This window comes from Pinus tabuliformis, chromosome 1_1 (genome assembly GCF_031772625.1).
Source record: "Pinus tabuliformis cultivar Carrire ecotype Pingquan chromosome 1_1, CPIR1, whole genome shotgun sequence".
Classification (NCBI taxonomy): domain Eukaryota; kingdom Viridiplantae; phylum Streptophyta; class Pinopsida; order Pinales; family Pinaceae; genus Pinus; species Pinus tabuliformis.
The window spans coordinates 187,771,757-187,791,748 of NC_142297.1; the positions used below are offsets into that span (position 1 = coordinate 187,771,757).

Sequence of the window (19,992 nt, forward strand, 5' to 3'; positions counted from 1 at the left end):
TACATTGCACATTAAAAACATTTCTCCTTGTGTGATACATTGGCTAATCCAACTCCAACCCCAAAAATCATGCCAAATCTTTGGGCTTGCATCGTATCACATGAAATTATTTTCATTTGATACATGTATAGCATGAAAAATAATTTCATGCAATACACCTAAATTGCTAATTTTTTCCTTCAAAACTTTTCTGAGTTTTTGCTAAGGGCTTCCAAGGATGTAATACTCCCTTGAGGCCCTCATTTAGCTTCTTTAGGAATCATAGGGTATTAGGGTTCTACCCTAATCCCCTTATACACATTATTAATGTATGATACAAACTTCCTTGAAGAAGGATCATTAAATAATTAGCTAGTTGTAATTCATTGTAAAAAGGGTTCGTTTTCTTAATAAGGTGCAAATTAGTTGGTCAACCCTCATTCTAAGGGGCCCATAGGTAGTTAATATTCTATATGGATGCTATCTATATAGTATAATTTTATGTAATGTTTTTTCAAGAATCATTATTTTATTTGGAGCATTTCACTTGGAGGTCCCCTTTGAAGAGGCAAGTGAACTATGAGTTAAGCCACTTTGGAATGGTCTTGTTAGTGCAGAGAGAGAGAGAGAGCTTGAGATGGGACATTCACACAGATCCAATGGGGGAGTTGGGTAGACTTGGTTGTAGCTATGATGAGGCCTTAGTGTGGGGAGACTTGGGTAGCAATTTGGTTGAGTGGTGAGTCCCTAGACATCACAACAAAGGATTGAGGAGTTGGATGGCTGAGGAGGTTGATAATTCCATTCCAAGAGACGGAGTCAGCTAGGGGATCCGATAGATGATCAATATGGGGTGGGTCATAATTCAAGTGACTAAGTGATGTCTACCCACCTTTAGTGTGAGACATTGGATGGGGTAAGGCATTCTTGAGTCAGTTTTTGAATGATGGATGGCCCAATGCTTGTAGTGATCATAGTTGGATTTGATGGAGACCTTTGCACACATAGGTTTTTCCATGAGGAGGAGGGCCTGGAGAGATTTGCTGGCACATTTGGCTTGGGGGTCATGGGCAATACGACTAGAGGATGATGGGGCGAGTTGGATTTTTCACACATCACAAATATTTACAAACAATCTGAACATGTAGGATGAGAAATGCGTTCCATATCTTGGAAAAAATGAGGAGTGGACAGATTTGGCCAAGGAGTGGAAGTTGGATAGGATACACCCAAGTATGTGTGTTCCCATGAGTTGGGCGTGTTGATTGGATTGATTACCCAATTAGTCCAAAGCACGAGGGTCGTTAGTGCATGGAGATATGACATATTCAATTGGTTGGATTATGGGAGCATGAGTCATGGAAGTTCGGTGCTTAGACTATATTATGTTATGTTGTAGCAGTGGTAGCATTGGGTGCAAGCGGTAGTTTGGTCAATACGATGACAATTGCAACTTGAGACATTATTGACAAAGTTAGGAGGGAAACGTTCTTCCAAGGTAGCATGGCCACTTTGGGAGTAAGACAATGGGGATGGTGTGGCATGTAGTGATTTATCGGGTAGTGCCATTAAATATTGGGGTTTCTAGTGGAGGATGGAGATGTTGGATCAAGCAGATTTTGGAACTTGGTGACAAGTTTATGTGGAGACTTTGATTGGTGACTTTGGGAGGTTAGGTTCACCACTTGGAGGATTACTAAAAACTGCAATGATTTTGAGTGGGGTGGGTGTAAGGCCCTCCAACCCTTGATTGCATCGAGTGCATAAGAGCAATCAAGCATATTAGAGATGAGTTGGGTGCCATGTTAAGTTGCAACATGATAGGCACGATCGCACAGCATGGGCACCCAATATATCAGTTGGTCGGAATTTCATACAAGAGCATGACCCAAATGTGGGATTCATCAATATGCGATGAGGTGGAATGTCCAATGTGATGGCATAATCATGAAATGAGGTGCAACACATCAATGCAATGGCATATTGTGTGACAAGTTAATGAGATGGCATATTGTGTGATGAGTGGATGTGATGGGAGAAAATTACTGACACAATGGAACATACATGTTATAAAACCAATGACACAGAAGTGAGCAGGTTTGGTTAAAGGCCCAGATTGCATGGTGCATCGACCTGCCCAAATGAGAAGAGTGTGGAATGTTTAACACATCAACGAGTGAAGGTGAAACAATGCCATGAAGGTGAAGAGGTGATCCACCCAATTGACACATCATTTGGAGTGGATGCATGCACCTTATAGATTGTGGATGTGTAGGTGGAGGAGATTCATACTGCGAATTCCACAGTTGGAATGAATTGAGTGAGTAGTCAACGACCACGAAGTTAGGTAGAGACAAGCACGACACATGTTTAGTGTTGGCTACACCCTACCCCATGAGGCAAGGGTATGCAGGCTTGGTTTCTTGGAGAAAAAACAACAAGTGTCGAAATGTTTCACACAACGAAGTACATGCTAAATTTTGGGGACAAAATCCAAGGTTATAAATTTGGGGATTTTTTGGCTACCCAAATTTTTGGATTTCAATCTTGTGGAAAATTCAAAAATCAACAAGCATTCCAAAATTTTGGGGATTGACAAAATTTTGAATATTGACCTAAAGGGGCCAAGTTTTGGTTTAGCATGGTTTTGATTTTAATGCAAAAAACCTAAGGGGTGTTCATTGTAAAATATTGTATATGTATATGATTAGAGTATTAAACTAGTGAGCCTCCCAAACCTGTATGTTGTCTCTTGCACATATTTTAGATTTGTAGTAAATATGTATTGTTGAAATTGGAATAATTGGTTAAGCCATGCAAAACTAACTAAAAAAAGGGTGATAAGCGTAGTGTGAATTGTGTTCAATCGAGTTGGTCTCCCCATTGGTGAAAAAGTGTCACATGTATAGAGATCCATGTGGCATCTTTGAATGCGCAGGTTCTCTAATTGTGTGACAATAACCCACGATTTGCCTTGGACGGTAAAGGAACATGCGATTTGATACATGTTGGTCCATGTGAATGACGAATAAGGTTGCATGCAGAAGGGCATTCCATGTTTGGACCAATGATTGACGAGAAGAGCATCAACCTTGTAGCCATAACATACCTCATAAATCGGGAATAAACGCCCTCTCTCCCATAGAAATCAAGTGAGATCTTGACCCATAGTAATCCCATGAGCATGGATGCAAGTTTTGAGTTTGAGCAAGTCAATGTGGACTTCGTATTCGACAGCGTAGAGTTGTGTGGATGCCAATTTCAGAACCCAATTTGTGGTTTGCGAGCCATCGTAACAATGGTGTTGGACAACACCCCAGTCACTTGACAACAATGTGGACAAGCCATGTGCACGAATGTTGGTGTGTGGTTTTCAGTCCTTTGGGAGGAATTAACTCCATCACATTCCAAATGGTCGAACACCCTATTATCCAACCTTGCTAACTCACCATTGTCGAATCTCGTACATTGCAATGTGGTTTCACGAATGTATATGGACACTGGATAATGTGGCTATGATTGATTGGGTACACTCTTTAGGTGACTCGTGCTACATCATTAGCCATGTGTAAGTTTTATGGATTTTTTACATAACAAATTGTGGAATTAATCAGAGGACCATATCTTGGTGCCCCGAGCTCAAATTCTAATGAAATTTACATTGTTGGAAATATCTTGGTGAGTAGAAGAAGATGATACCTCAAAAGTGGGACACAAGGTAGATGAAAGAAGTGGAAATTTCTAAACACACCTCCTTAAGATGACTTACGGGGTTGGGAGCATCAAAGTGTGATGTTAAGATTTATAGCAGAAAGAGAGTAAGATAGACTAGGGGGAGCTGTAGGCAAAACAAAAGTGATGCCAAACATTGGGTAGAGTCTTATTATCAATTCAAGCCACTACTTCCAATCCCATATTCATAGAACCCCTTGCCATACAATGATAGAAAGGACTAACCTTAGGATCCGTTGGCGCAAGGGAAATCCCACCCCGGTGCCAAGAAGAGGATAGGAGATGTTTACTATAGAGGTTAGGATATGGTATTAATACATGGAGATGATAGATATGTTATACTCATGTGCATTATATGATAGATTGAAGCCACATGGAGATTGTGAAAATGCTAAGTAATAGGTGGGGGGCATCATGGAATTATGAGGGCATGACAATGACCATTGACTAAGAGGTCTCCTTTTTTTCTTGGAGGGATAGGTTGGGTTGTTGATAAATAAGGGAATTACTAATATGGAGGACATGTTAAAAGGAAACAAGAGAGAACTAAGAAAGGTGTGAGTATGTAGGATGGGAAATCAAGCATAGTCTAGGCTCAGAGGGGAGAGTACCTAATTAAAGGTATTGAATTGTTATTTTGTAATCTCCCATGATGATGAGCTTAGGGGTATCAAATGATGAGGTGATAGTAAGTCCTAAGTACTGGACATAGGTTTTGGCTTGGTTGTTGGATTCTAAGCCTAGGTTCCAAGAGAATGATATTTAAATGTTTCCTCTTGGGCTAAAAATCACCCCTCCCTCACCTACCTCCCCAAGAATGTAACTGTTGTGTAGATGTGTCGTGTACAAAAAGATCCAAAACATCCTTCAAAGAGGATTTCAAAATTTTCAACTAGTATAAACTTTAAAAAAGACCCCTGTTGACCACTCCATGTCAACTACCCATAGCTATACATTTTTTCGTGCAAGGACTTCCATCATGTTTGAGCACTCAGATGATCCACATATTCATCATTATCAGTTATATGTACACTGGAATTTTGTAAACCCATTCTGCATTTTGTAATGTAAATGATCCTAATAAGACAAATGTATGTAACAACCTAGGTAAATTTATTTTTCTAATGATGATTTCTATCCTAGTAGGTTTTTTGCCTCACTGATTGATGTGTGTTTCTAAACATGGATGATCGGCAGAGGTTTTCCCTCCAGCCTCACCTCAAAGCTAGGGTGGATTTTGTCGTCAGGATCTTAAATGAGTCTTATTGTTATTTATCGAGTCTCAGTAAAAGTGATTTGGGAATAATTCTAGTTATTTGGTTAGATTATTTTATTACAAGTCACTTAGCCTACCAGATCATATTTTGAGTCGCGGAAATGGGTAACTTATAGAGGGTCTATAACAAACGGGTGTTCCCCCTTCATGGGTTAGAATGTAATATTTCATGTAAATAATATTTTAGATATAATGCTAAAGTATTAGAGGGCTGGAAAAATTATTAATCCCTTCATGAGTTAATTAATTAAATTTTTTGGCTAAAATAAATTAAAAATGCTAAGCCATGAATTTAATTAATTTAGGTCCTAGGAAAAATTAAATTCTCCAACATTTAAAATTCGTGGGTTTTAAAATTTTTAATTTTTGGAGGTCCCCGACCAAGGGAATATTGAAAATTTCAAGATATTTTGGACCCTTGAGCCTTAGTAGTTAATTCAAAGTCATTTTTTTTAGGTAATTAACTCAAAATAATCATTTTTGAGTTAATTAAAAAGAAATTAAAGTGAAATTCGATTTTCATTAAAAAAGTAACTTAATTTCGACGGTGATGATTAAAAGTTCATTAGATCTTCATCAACAATCAAGATTACTTTGACGGGGATCAAGCCATTTAGCAGTTGGAGAATTTATCTATAAATTAGAGGTCTCTCTCCATTATTTGGATTCAATCATTGAATCGTGTACTTGCTCTGAAAATCTCTTGTAACTTTTTTCTGGTTAATAAAATACAAATACTTTGGGGTTTCAGAACGTGGCATTCCTCCTTCAAATTTATGTGGTAATATTGCTCTTAATACTCTGTTGCTTTTATTTGTATTTGCTCAATAATAGCCCTTGAGGATTGATCTGTGCATAGGTATCTTGCACAGATTTCTAGGTTTCTAAAATATCATTTTGATTTGATAGAACTAGCAGGTATCTCCATTTCTTGATGATTTTATGATTGTTTTGAATCTCTATTAATCTAACAATCATATCAAAGTGTGCAGAAGTTATTATTTAGGATTTGGGCATTTGGGGAAGTCCTCAGCTGGACCAATTGACTCTCAGATTACAGAATCTAAAGAGCCTACTATTTTTAATTTTTGAAGTCGTCTTACAAAATATTTTATTTGCAGGGTTTTCTAGGCTTGTGCCTCTTTAAAATTTCTAGTTTATTTATAAATTTGTGCAAAATTGTTTAGATCTGGCTAATAAAGAGCTTTGATCTGCAAATATGGGAACAGAGTTGGACTCATACTCCTCAGATCTGCGAGATTTGTAGAATATTATTGTAGATTCAAATTTTTTAATTCACTAGGGTTTTGGATATTTCATATTTTTGTATATACATGTTTTGGGGTTTTCTATCTTTTGTTTGTGCAGAAACAGATCTAAATATTGCCGACAATTTTTGTGGATTTTAGAAACAGATCTAGGCTCTAGAGGGCAAGATATGATCTCCATTTTATTTGCAAGTCAAAGAAAAATTTCAAAAAGGAAGCTTGTAAGATTTCGATCTGGGTTTTGCAAATCTTACGAAAGATCGTGGGCAAAATTTCTTAGGGCCTAAAGGCCCTGCACTGGCCATCTCTAGCTCTCGACCCCCTTTCTTTCCTCTCGACCCTCACCTCCTTATTTCTCTGAGCTCATTTCCTTCCCCTCTATCCTCTCGGCCTAACTCACCACCTCCCTTGCTCCTCCTTTCTTCCTCTCGCCCTAGGTTGCAGCCTCCCTTGCTCCTCCTTTCTCCCTCTCAGCCTAGCTCATGACCTCCCTTATCCCTCTAGCTCCTACCCTCGACTCCCCTGCTCCTTCGTTCTCCCTCTCCCTCACGATATCCTCCCTTCTCGTTGCCTCTTCTCCCTCACTTCCCCTCGACCATATCCCTTACGACCTCCATGAATTCCCCTCGACCTCCCTCCTTACGGCCTCCCTCCTTATGGCCTCCCTCATCTCCCTTATCCCCTCATCCTTATCCTCCTTTCCTCTCTCAACCCTTGGTCGCCTACCTCCTTGGCCCTCACCCTCAAGCCTCTCGGCCCTAAGCTCCCTGTTGGCCTCCTTCCCCTTGTTGGCCATCTCCAGCTCTCGGCCTCAAGTTCTTTCCTTCTCGGCCCTCATCCTTGCATCCTCTATTCCTTCACTCTCTTTCACCTATTTTTTTCACTAATTTTTTCCCTAAAATTTCCAAAGAATTTTGACAAAAAATCCCTAAAACATTTAACAAAAACTTAGCAAAAAATTTTCTCAAAACAAAATTCTAGTTGGCATCTGGATCTAAAGATCTTCAATGATTTGGGTAGCTCATCTCCAAGGATCTGCAAGCCCCTAAGGGTTGACTGGTGCACATCCTCTAAACCCTTACCCCATTTCATTGATCTGATTGAGAGCAAGACTAATACTGGCATAGAGTTTCAGTTAGCTGAATTTTGACAAACAAATTTAGTTTGCATCTTTTACTCCAGTACATTTCAGAAATAGAATTATCTTCATAAACTTCTGCATGCTAATTGACAAATTTCTGAATATTGTTTCACTACTTTTTCAATAATTTATTTCTAAATTTTAAGATCAAATGCATCACTAGATTGGAAATTGTTAAACCCAAATTTTTTCTGAATTGTTAGTTATTAGTTAGTCATGTGAAGTTTCTGTTGTTACACATAGAAAAAATCTAAATCTTGAATGGTTATAGGATCATTGGTTTAAAATAAATTGTTCGCATTGCCATTTGTTTTAAGAGCAGATTACTAGAACTGATATTTCAGAGTTTGCACCTAATTGTTGTGATTTGAGTTTAAACACTTAATTTAATTCCTGAAGTGCATTTGTTTTTACATGCTCATTCAAGTAAGACTAATTTAGTTTTACTTATGCATCTAATGATCTCTGATTGAGTACCTCATACAAATGGATTTCTGAATATAAAGCATTTTATTTCTAACAATTTACATTGGTTTCCTATTGTGTTTTCAGTAATTACTTGTGCAGGCTTCATATTTTACATTGTTGGTATAAGTATTTGTTTTCACATTAAGATCATTTTTCTAAGCCTTAAGTTAAACAACACTCACGACATACCTCAAAATAACTCATATTTTAGGCCCTCCTTTCGCCATCACATCATTTCACTTTGCATTTGCATACTAAACTAGTACTTTCACATTAAAGTTTTACTTCCAAGCATAAGCTTGGTCGATAGAAGCATTGAGGAATCAAACTTAGAGCAGGCATCTAACTAAAATTAACCAAGTCCCTGCCTTTCACACAGTTTTAAGTTTTGCATTTGCATATAAGATAGTTGAATCATTTAGCAATAGTTTCCCATCCATTACTTGGCCTTTATTTAATTCGCAAGATAGTTTACTTCACAAGGCATTGGTATCATTTTCCTCAAATCAAATTGAATCCTTCAAAATCTTGCACAATCTAAACAAGTATTCGTTGCTTAACTGTGTCTCCCAAATTGGTTGGTTCCCAATTAATCTTCCCTCATTCCATTTCCATAGGGTCTACCCCCCGTAGTCTGCTATTGGGAGATAACTCAAACAAAGAGATTGGGGATTAGGGTGATAGCCCCTGATCTAAGTCGTTGTCGCGGTGCCTAGGCATTATGTGCAACAACAACCCCTAATATTAATGTTGCTCTCAATAACATGAAATACTTATGAAAAAATCTTGTTGAGTGCCTTATCTTGATCCTTGATTTCCCAAGTCTATGTCTTCAATCATTTTCTAAATTATTTCCTCTTCCATGAGATCATTAGGGGTATAATTCGCAAAAACTTTGTAGTTGGAGGTAACTCAGTGGGAACTTTACTTGAGATTACTAACCATATTCTTTAACATTAAGCATTCAACTTCTAAAAATTGGATTTTTCATTTTGGTTGCATGACAAGGGTGTCCACGACCATTGCATTTTGGGATATGCATTGAATTTTTTAATTATGCGCCTTAGTTGTTAGCAAGAATATAGATATCTTGTTACCATTGATAAAAATATTCATGCTAGCACAATACTGAATGCATTTCTTGAATTTACATGTAATTCATATTCTAAATCTTCCACATATGCCCAAAGAGTAGACAATAAATGCCTAAAAAAACAATTCCAATATGGTGGGCTACACCTTTTCAATAATAAGCACATTGAGTATTCATGAACAAGTCAAAATGCCAACCCACGAGAGAAAATACACCACAGATCAGAGATAACATACCACATATAGGAGAACAAACTAGTTGTTGGCAACCAATCCAAGTTTCTTGTAAACTTTGTATTCCACTTGAGCATCCCATACCACTCAAGAAGCTTATTCATCATGCAACACCGTCTAACCTTCCTAGTTGGGCATGACCATCAACCACTTGTGTTACTGGGAATATGCCTAATCAACATAACCAAAACCAAGCTAGGAACCTTCAATTGTGTGAAATGTCACCGTGCAAGTTTCACCGTATGAAATTTTTGCATCATCACCAACCAACCATACACAACCTATTGTCACCTCCCCTGAACTGAGCATACTTAAGAAACTAATTTCCCAATGTAAGACCATGTTATCATCCATCTAAATTGATATGTGATACTCAATTAAGATCATGCCCCTCCATCATTAAGTGTTCACATATCCTTAATGTATTGATCAACAAAGTTTCCTTACCATGGACAACACACAATTTATCACAAATTTCCAAGTCGCACCATCCTCCATTGAAGCCCACTATGTAACACCTTATTGGTCTTCCATCCTATGTGACAAGACATCCTTAGTTCTCTTATCCTACATGATAGTATATCATCTTAATTGTCTCATAAGTCACCAAAAATATATCACTAAGGCTACCAAATTTGAAGAATGGTACTTGGGTCCACCTTAAGGTAAAGGGGCTTGCAAGTGTTAGGAAACTCTCATATAAAAGGGGGAAGCTTGAAAAATGCTAAGCCAATGCAAGTTGTTAGTCATTCACCAAGAGTGTAAAGGAGCCCTATGATTGTGTAGTTCAAGGTTAGCACATTTGGGTGAACTACATTGGCTAAGTGAGAAGAAAAAGAAGATAGGACTTGCAAGAGGTAGGCATGTGGTTGCTTCAAGGGTTAGATTGTGCACATCTATTGGATAATATGAAGAAGGCAATATTTCCTTAGATTCATTATACATTTGTAGGAGAGTTGCAGGCATGAGGCTACAACTCCCTCATTGTATATTTGCGACATTCTTCATATAATAAAGTTAAGGCATCTACCTTGGATGCCACATATATATGTGTGTTGTGGACTCTTTATGATTGTTGGATACAACTCCTTACATTACTGTACATTGGCCGAGAGTAAAACATATTGCTAGGATTTCTTAGAGGCCATAGTTGAAAGTATGCTTATTATTGAATGGAGTTGGTTGAGTAAGACTTAGTTGCACTGGACATATTGTAGGTTAAGGAAAAGTTATGGGAAAACCTTAAGTAAAGCGGCATTGTTTAGTTGTAATAGGTGCACGTTGGCCAAGCCCCTACAGTGGAGGCAAGAGAGTGTTGCACGACATCAACTACTAAAACAAACTTCAGAAAAACTCAAGTTTGCAACAACAAAAAATTCAAGTAGACTACAGGTCCATAACATTTCCCTTCTTGAAATCGTTCAAAACTTGGAAAATGGAATTCAAAGCCTCCCTCAACAAGAGCCTTATTTTCAATGTTGTGAACCAAGGGCTCCAAACAACTACCAACACACAAAACAAGAAGAACAATGCTCCAAACAAACACCAAAACATAGCACCTAACCAAGATAGTAACCATGAGAGACTAATCCAAAACCACTAAGAAAATACAAAGAATTGTCAATAGAGTTCAAAAGTGAACGCTTCCCAAAATTCCAGTTGAACCCGAGTCGACCATCACCGATTCTCCTCATTAGACAAAGCATTTGTGCCCTAATCCATAATCCCACATTTTTCCTCCTACATATACACTCTTCAAGGCTCAATTTATTGGCTAAACATAAATTATAGCATGTGTGGCGATGTCGTAAGGGTGATGCACATTGAATCCTACCTCCATCTAGTTATACTATGACAGTGTGGATGTCTTGACATATTTTGCTTAATGAGCTTGATATGTGGCACTATGCATAGTTGACATTAGACATGAACCAAGAGGATAACTTGGAAATAAATTCCCCTTTTTCCTTAGCCTCCCCTCATTCAATCTAAAGACTTTATTGGCAAGGGTGTACTATTTAGACCCCTTAGGACATGGAAAAAGGTGATATCATTAAACTAAAGAGTATCCTCTTTTATTCTTGCAATGAAGTAGGCTACCTTACTATCAACTGAGATTTTATGATTGTTTATGAGATTAATAATTATACTTGAATTACCACTAAAAATCATTATCCTCACCCTAGTCATATTTATAGAAATAAGTCACTCCACAAGAAAATATGCTCAATTTTGAGTTGTACGTGGTTGTCCCTTAAACTATTTATAAAATAGATTTCATTTCTCACAAATATAAATGATGAGCCATTACACTTGCCACCGATGTATGATTTCACTTTTAATGAAACCTTATATTATAATTAATAAATTCCGTAAATTCAAGTGATTAAAAAATAACATTAAAATATAATTTATAAAAAGAAATTTCATTTTTATTATAATGATTTAAAAAAAATTATTAAATTATAAAATTAAACAACATAAATAAAATCAACGTTATCATTTTTAAAATATTAATTAAAATTTTTATTAAATTCTTAATTAATCTAATTTTAATTTTTAATTTCCAATAATTAATTTTAAATATTATAAAAACTCTAATTATATAATATAATAAATTTTTAAAAATCCCACAAATTTCATTTAATAAATATAAATTTCATCTAATAAATATAAATTTATGAATATGAATACTAATATTAATAAAAAATAAAATATTATAATTATAATTATAATTATAAATGTAATATTCATTAATTTATAAATATTAATATTAATAAACAGTAAAATAAAATATTATAATTATGAATATAATATTTATAAATTTACACTTATAATTAGGTATAAGCCTAATTATAGATGAGTGCAGCAGCCTCTTGGACCTATGGGACCGTGGCATAGACATGTGAGTCTGTATCTTTATATTCCTGTTCCCATGAATTTGAGGCCCCTCTTTGTGCCATTTTTCTGACAAAATTTTCAGGCTGGAACAAATGGTAGCTCATTCTCAAATCAGAAGTGAATGCACACATGGGTTCCACTATGGTGTTATGACCATTTCTAACGATCTGATTGTATGCATCTTGATCAAATCTTGGAAGAGCATTCTTCCCGGCTAGAGAGACCCATCTTTCCGAGTTGCAAGGATGACCTGTTTGATCAGCTTCTCTGGGGAGCTTTGTGCATCTCTTGGCTATTCCCAATCCTTCATTTCAATGCAAGTAAAAATTGAAAATCACCCCATGCCTACAAAACATGGAAGCTATTGGCCGATACCCATCTCGGAACCGGGTATTATAATATCCAGTGGCCATGTTAATGTAATAAAGGCTAATTGTGCTGCACTGGTAGTCATGGAGGAGCAGGAGCATAGCCATTAAAAGCCTGTATTTGCACAAGACCACATGGAGGAGCAGGATAGGTGAAACAACACATTAGTTTAATTCCAACGATAAGTATGTTTTACATTCAGATTTTGCCTGCTACATTCATATTTTGTCTGCTCTACAAAAAGGTGTGCTTTAGGCCTAATTATGCATGAGTGCAGCATCCTCTTGGACCAATGGGACCGTGGCATAGACAAATGAGTCTGTATCTCTATGTTCTTGCTCCTATGAATTTGAGGTCCCTCCTTGTGCTATTTTTCCAACAAATGAGACGAATAACCTCCAATTTTCAGGTTGAAACAAATGCTGGCTCATTCTCAAATAAGTGAATGCACACCTGGCTTCCACTGTGGTGTTGTGACCATCTTCTGGCAGTCGGAGATTGGCATTTCTAACGATCTGATTGTATGCATCTTGATCAAATCTTGGAATAGCATTCTCCCCGGCTAGAGTGATCCTTTAAACCTTCATCAACATTTCAACTATTTCTGTTGAAAATAGATTCTATTATCTGAACGAAGACTACATTAAACAAGCAAACTATGGAAATCAAATATATCTCATGCCATATATTTAACCTTAATGTATACTGCAACTGGTAACAAGCTTCCTTAAACTAAAAAAAAATAACTCGTTAGGCTTGCTGTATATGGAGCAGTTGGAGGGCTTACAACTAGAAAACAAGACTGTGAACTTAAAATAAACAAGTGAAAGAAGGCTACATTAAACAAGCAAACCATGGAATTCTAATGTATCTCCTGGCATATTAACCTTAATTCACACTGCACCTGGTAACAAGCTTCCTTAAACTAACACGAAATAACTCGTTAGGCTTACTGTATATGGAGCAGTTGCACAGTTTACAACTAGAAAACAAGACTATGAACTTAAAACAAACAACAGAACGAGACCCATTAAACCTTTGTTACCGAAGACAACCATTTGAGTCTTGAAGCAAAGCTCTCTATATCCTGGTCTAATGTACAATCTTTTATTGCCTTCATGTACTGAATTTTGTCCATTTTTTTCCCATAGAATATGTTATCTTTGACAGTCCCACTCTGAATCCAAGCTGTTTGTGCCAAGTAGGCAACACTACCATACACTTGAACCTGCACGCAGTGCAATCAAAAAGTTTATGGAAGAATTTCTATATAAATAAATATATGTGCTACAAAACAAACTATAGAAAGCAAAGAAACTGCATCTAAATTTCTGTTGAACTATTAAATGGTTAGTGCTGCTCAAGAATAGTTTATGTTCAACTTACATTTCCTGAATTTTTTGGGATTTCTCCAACAATTGTATATAGCCGAGCAGATTTCACTGATCCCACTGAGCCACAAATTGCTACCTTTTCTCCCTTTTTTAATTTGCAGATTTATTCCCTTCAATGTTAGTTTTTGCAGTGAAGACTCCCGATCCCAACTCAATATACCTTGAAGAATTTCGATGATATACTGGGATCCAGCGAGTGCTTTCCTCACAACAACATCCTGTCTCAGCTCAGCATCTTGTAATAACTTGTCCAGACGATCTAGAAAGACTTTAACTTGAATTAATATAGCCAAAACGTCAGCTAGCATTCTCATTGGCTCTTGCATGACATGGAATATTGCAAGACTGTAAATATGGACATGGCAGTTAACAGTGGATCACCTATGATAGCACACCCTGCAAAAACCATGGATGCAGTAATGATGGGTGACATCCAGTAGAGTATGGTGCCATGTGTTCTATTAACCTGTGCAAAACAACAATTTGAGCTCGACAACTCAAAGATTTTCTATGAACTCCTTGAATTTTTCTTCCCATGCTTGTAATTTGATTATTTTCATACTATTGAGAATTTCATATGTTATTCTGAGTCGTTCATCTTATGTAGTCATGAGCTCAGCTTGGGACTTCTGGAGGAATTTTGATAATCAAAGCACATCTAGGATTCTTTTTGATAATCAAAACACATCTTCTAGGATCCCTTTCGGCTTAATAGCGGACTTGTCGACCATTTGAAGAACAATGGAGGTTTGCCTTGACATCCTTTGAAGATTTAAATTCTCCATGATGTCTTTCGTCATGACATTGATGGCTCCTCCCAAATAAATGTAAGTGTACTCTGGGATGGGTGTTTTCTCTATGCAAACATCTACAACAGGTCATGGAGCAATTCTCCCAGATAGAACTGGATCTGCATCTGCCTATCGGATTACTGGTTGCTATATCAGCAACACGAGCATTAGATCTGTTATCTCATCTATAGGTGTTGCTAGATGTGAGCTGCAGGAAAGTGAAGCTAAGTGAGCAGAGGGTAAACAATAAAAACAACATGAATCAGTAAAAAACAATAAAAACAATAAAAACAACATGAATCAGTAATTCGGCTGGTATACTGTATGCATACTTGATTTAACTAATTATCAAACGCATCATACACATTATTCATATATACCCCGGCTTTGAGATGGTACAGTTGCTTTGGTTTATTTTCATTTAGATAAATATTAAGATTACCATGTAAATAGAAAAGCTTCGTTCTATGAAATAACAATTAATAACAACGCCATATATAATTTCCAGTATTATGACAACCGCTTCTGCTTGCTTCGCTTTTCCGGCTTCTTCTTGCTTGGCTTTTACGTAAACTAGCACGCATGCCTTTAGTCGTCCGCGAAGTTCGTCCCCCTCTTACTCCCACAACAGACACTGTAATTTGGGACATCCAGAGACATCGAGCTCCTCCAACCACGTACACTGTTCAACACCTTCCACTTCTTCTAGCTCCAAGCACCTACGAACTTTTAGCACTCTAAGCCTTGTCAACTGCCATAACCCCCTTATCACCTTCAACTTCACACAAAGAGATGCGTAAAACTCCTCCAAAGAGGTCAACGTTTCCATCCTCGGCAGCTCTTCGAGCTCTAAGCACCCACCAACATAGAGCTTCCGAAGCTTTGTACACTGCTCCAACCCCCTTATGACCTTCACCTTCACACAAGTATATGCGCGAAGCTCCTCCAAGGAGGTCAACGTTTCCATACTCGGCAGCTCTTCGAGCTCTAAGCACATACCAACATCGACCCCCCGAAGCTTTGTACATTGCTCCAACCCCCTTATGCCCTTCAGCTTCACACAATGATGTGCGTGAAAGTCCTCCAAAGAGGTCAACGTTTCCATCCTCGGCAGCTCTTCGAGCTCTGAGCACCAAGAAACATCGACCCGCCGAAGCTTTGTACACTGCTCCAACCCCCTTATGACCTTCAGCTTCACACAATACTGTGCGTAAAACTTCTCCAAAGAGGTCAACGTTTCCATCCTCGGCAGCTCTTCGACCTCCCAGCACCCACTAACATCGAGCCCCCGAAGCTTTGTACACTGCTCCAACCCCCTTATGACCTTCAGCTTCACACATCCATATGCGTAAAGCTCTTCCAAGGAGGTCAACGTTTCCATCCTCGGCAGCTCTTCGAGCCCTGAGCACCCACCAACATTGAGCCCCCGAAGCTTTGTACACTGCTCCAACTCCCTTATGACCTTCACCTTCACACAACCATATGCGTGAAACTCCTCCAAAGAGGTCAACGTTTCCATCCTCGGCAGCTCTTCGAGCTCTGAGCACTCACTAACATTGAGCTCCCGAAGCTTTGTACACTGCTCCAACCCACTTATGCGCTTAAGCTTCACACAGCCGACTGCGCAAAACTCCTCCAAAGAGGTCAATGTTTCCATACTTAGCTCTTCCAGCTCACAGCACCATCTCACATTTAGCAGCCGAAGCTTCAGTGTATGCTCCAATCCAGATATGCTCTTCAGTTTCACACAACTCTCTGTTATCAACTCCTCCAAAAATTCTGGCAGCTGCAAAGGTACCTGCAAATATTCAAGGTTCAACAACAAGAAAGATATTAGAAAACCGTTGGCGGTTCAATCTCCAAAAAAGACGACGTTCGATATCTATTGAGACGTTGTGGCACGATATTAATATCGCCTACACATACCAAGATAACACAACAAATTTCTAATTACCTGTGATTGGTTTTCAGTTTGCCACAATGTATTGAGATCGCTCTCAGACACATCTAGATGCCTTAAATTTTTCACGGACACCCAGGAAGGCAAAGAAGAGTATGGACACTTTCTCCAACGCAACCATAAGATGCGTTCCCTATCTGGCGACTTCATCCCCAAAATGCGCTCCATAACATCATATTCAGTATCAAGAAATCGCAATGTCATCGTGCCAATACGGCCCAAGACATAACTATAGTTATTATAATCAGTTCGATCCATCTTCAGTCCCCGCACCATTAACTGATCCTTTTTGAAAAACGATCGTAAAAAAAGACGATGAATTAAAACGATGGTTATTTTTGGAAAGTACCATGAACTAAAAACCGATCCAAACTTTTATGAATTGAACAACTAATCTATAAATTGATTGATTTACTGAACACTTACAGATGGTTGCTGCCATAAATAATCAATAACGTCCTCTGTCCAACGCCAAAGACGAAAAGGCGACGTTTTCTCCCCGATTTCTCTTCCTAAATCTCGCAGATGGTCATGCATATGGATCAAATTCGAACTGTCCACTTCCACGAGACATCTATCCTGTAGATTTTGAAAACCCCGCCTTCCTTTCCAGCCTGATGCATTCCATATGTTTATGGCTGTATCTCTGTTTTGTCCACTGAGAAAACATGCAATGTCTAGGAATATCTGTTGTTCCTGGTGATCGAGGGCATCGTAACTAATTTTGAGCCTTCCCTTTACCTCAGTGGGAAGACTCCCCAGTTCGTCTTCCCACTTTGATATCTCTTTTTTTCCGTAAAGATGTGCCCCTATCACTTTCAATGATAAGGGCAATCCGTTACAATATTTTACAAACCTATCTGTAAGATCTTGAAACACCTGAGGCGGATAGGTTTGGTTGAAGGCATGGGAGCAGAAGAGCTCTCGCGAGTATTCTGCGTTAAGCCCAGTCAACATATAAATTGATGGTATTGCCACTCTTGCTCTTATGAGAATATCCTTATTTCTAGATGTAATCAATATTAAACTCCCAGCAAGGAAATCAAGGGCTTCAAGGGGCAAAAATGCTCTGACCTGATCTTCATGGTCTACGTCATCTAAAACTATTAAAGCTTTAGAAGATTCGAGATGCTTTGTGGGCATCTCTTTGAGATGCTCAATGAGCATCCCTTTACCTTCATCAACAGTGTGTATTGGCTTATCGATTCGAGCCAAATCCTTCAAAAGTTGTGTCTGCAGCAAAGTTAAAGACCCATCTTTGATGTCAGATAAAAAGCAGGATTTAGGATAATCTGATTTCTTCCTATTGAAGAACTGTTTTGCTAACGTTGATTTTCCTACTCCACCTAACCCTGTGATCCCCACGATCTGAGGTTTTCCGCTTTGCGGTTGCTGCAACAGGACTGTATTCTCAAAGTCTGACATCTTGTCATCCAAACCTGTTGGATATTCGGCCACGTGCAGGTCTGGTTTTTTCACCATTTCCGACAAACATTCAACTACCTTGTCTAGCAGCTCCAAACCCAACTCCTCACTGGTTATTGACAAGAAAATAAATAAAACTAGTGAGATAAACGTTTATGTCTATTTATCAAAAATAAAATACTGCCATATCGAGAAAGTCAAGGCTGAGTTCTCACCCATTGCGCACCTCCAACTCGAAACCGTGATTGTCTGCAACCCTAGAAAGTGCTTTTCTCCAATTTTCAATGGTGCTGGAGTCATATCGCGGCGTCCCATTATCATTTGTCTTCTGTGCCAGTTGTTTTAGCTTTTCAGCATACTTTCCCGTCGTCCACCGAAGGTCAGCAGGCGTGACACCGTAAAACACAGGGACAATAGGAGTATTTGACTGCAACATCCATACGAGTTCATCCAAGCACCAACGTGAATCAGCGTAATTAGGAGAGAAGATCGCCACATGGACGGTGGCAGTTTTAATAGCATGTTCTATTTGATCAACGAAATTGTATCCGGGTTGCATTTCAGGTTGATCCAGAAATGCCCTCAAACCTTTGTCGTGAAGACGAAGGTAGAGAGACCTGGCGAAGGTTTTCTTGACATCAACACCTCTATGGTTGATGAAAACGTGGTACGACTGAGAAGCGATGAAGGCGGAGGCAACGGTGGAGTCGGATGCACTCGTTACGGCGGTGGAGTCGCATGGATCGGTGGAGCTGGATGCTCCCACCGCGGCGCTGGAGGCGGAGGCAGCGGTGGAGGAGGATGCGGCGCTCGAAGTGGATGCAACCAGTACAGCAGTGGAGGCGCATGGATCGGTAGTGGATGCGAATGAACCCACTTCCGCGGTGGAGGTGGAGGGAACGGTAGAGGATGCTGCAGTGGAGGCGGATGCAGCTGTGGAGGCGCATGGATAGTTGGAGCAGGATGTGGACGATGCGGCGCTGGAGGCTGAGGCAGCGGTGGACGATGCGGCGCTGGAGGCGGATGCGCCCAATACAGCAATGGAGTCGCATGGATCGGTGGAGTAGGATGCACCCACTTCCGCGGTGGAGACGGATGCAGCAGTGGAGGCGCATGGATAGGTGGAACAGGATGCACCCACTGCAGCGGTGGAGGAGGAGGCAGCGGTGGAGGAGGATGCGGCGTTGGCGGAGGCGCATGGATCGTTGCAGCAGGATGCACCCACTTCTGCGGTGGAGGGGGAGGCAAGGATGCAACAAGATGAACCCATTGCAGTGTTAGATGTGGTGGCAACTGTGGAGGATGCAGCGGTTTGCCAATTGGTAAATAGAAATGGGAAGGGATGGTCGACACAAATTTGAAGGGATGAAAATGAATCAGGGGTTTCGAAAAGCCTGAATCGTCTCGTGTGCATATATATGCATCTAACCTTAGAACAAGCCCTTCACCGTGGTTAATGCGCGGTTATGCACCCACTGCATCTCTGTCGCTTCCTTGGGTCCCGTGGGGCCTGGCTTCGCTGTGTCTTTGATTTCGTTGGTTTCCCAATATCATAATATACTGGAATTTGGATTTTCAATTGGAATTTTTGGCCACCTCGATTGCGTACTCTTCCGCTTTCAACGACTAAGATACTGGAATTTGGATTTTCAATAGGAATTTTGGCCACCTCGATTTGCGTACTACTCGGCTTAGTTAGAATTGGAATTTCAAAACAAACTCATTTCTCAAATTTGATGAGTGTCACATATATTTCACCCGTTCTAACATTTCGAAGGACTCATCTTTACAGTATTGCAAATCTTTTAAATACATATGATAGGCAAATCACCGAGACGACCCATTGTATACGTTCACCTCCCACCTTTTCCCAACCTGCGTCCGTTTGGTATTCATGTATGTTACGCTATTGTAACTGATAGTAAGCACTATACATAATGCTATGTTCATGTTGAAATAGTA

At 39.2% G+C, this 19,992-nt stretch overlaps 1 protein-coding gene across 3 annotated transcripts; it reads right to left on the reverse strand.

The window, feature by feature from the left end:
* Positions 1-12,628: 12,628 nt before the first annotated feature.
* LOC149212167 (disease resistance protein Roq1-like) lies at positions 12,629-19,383 on the reverse strand. Of its 3 annotated transcripts, XM_089391745.1 has the most exons (6): positions 18,246-19,381; positions 17,032-18,139; positions 16,600-16,890; positions 15,088-16,443; positions 13,847-14,853; positions 12,629-13,688 (listed from the first exon to the last, which is right to left on the reverse strand). In XM_089391745.1, the coding sequence occupies exons 1-4, from the start codon at positions 19,298-19,300 to the stop codon at positions 15,262-15,264; spliced, it is 3,636 nt and encodes a 1,211-aa protein (XP_089247871.1). In that variant the 5' UTR covers positions 19,301-19,381; the 3' UTR covers positions 12,629-13,688; positions 13,847-14,853; positions 15,088-15,261. The 3 variants fall into 3 exon arrangements, with proteins under 3 accessions (XP_089247871.1, XP_089247872.1, XP_089247870.1); XM_089391746.1 differs by having other exon boundaries at positions 13,847-16,443; positions 16,600-16,884; positions 18,246-19,383; XM_089391744.1 differs by having other exon boundaries at positions 13,847-16,443.
* Between the last annotated feature and the right edge of the window lie 609 nt (positions 19,384-19,992).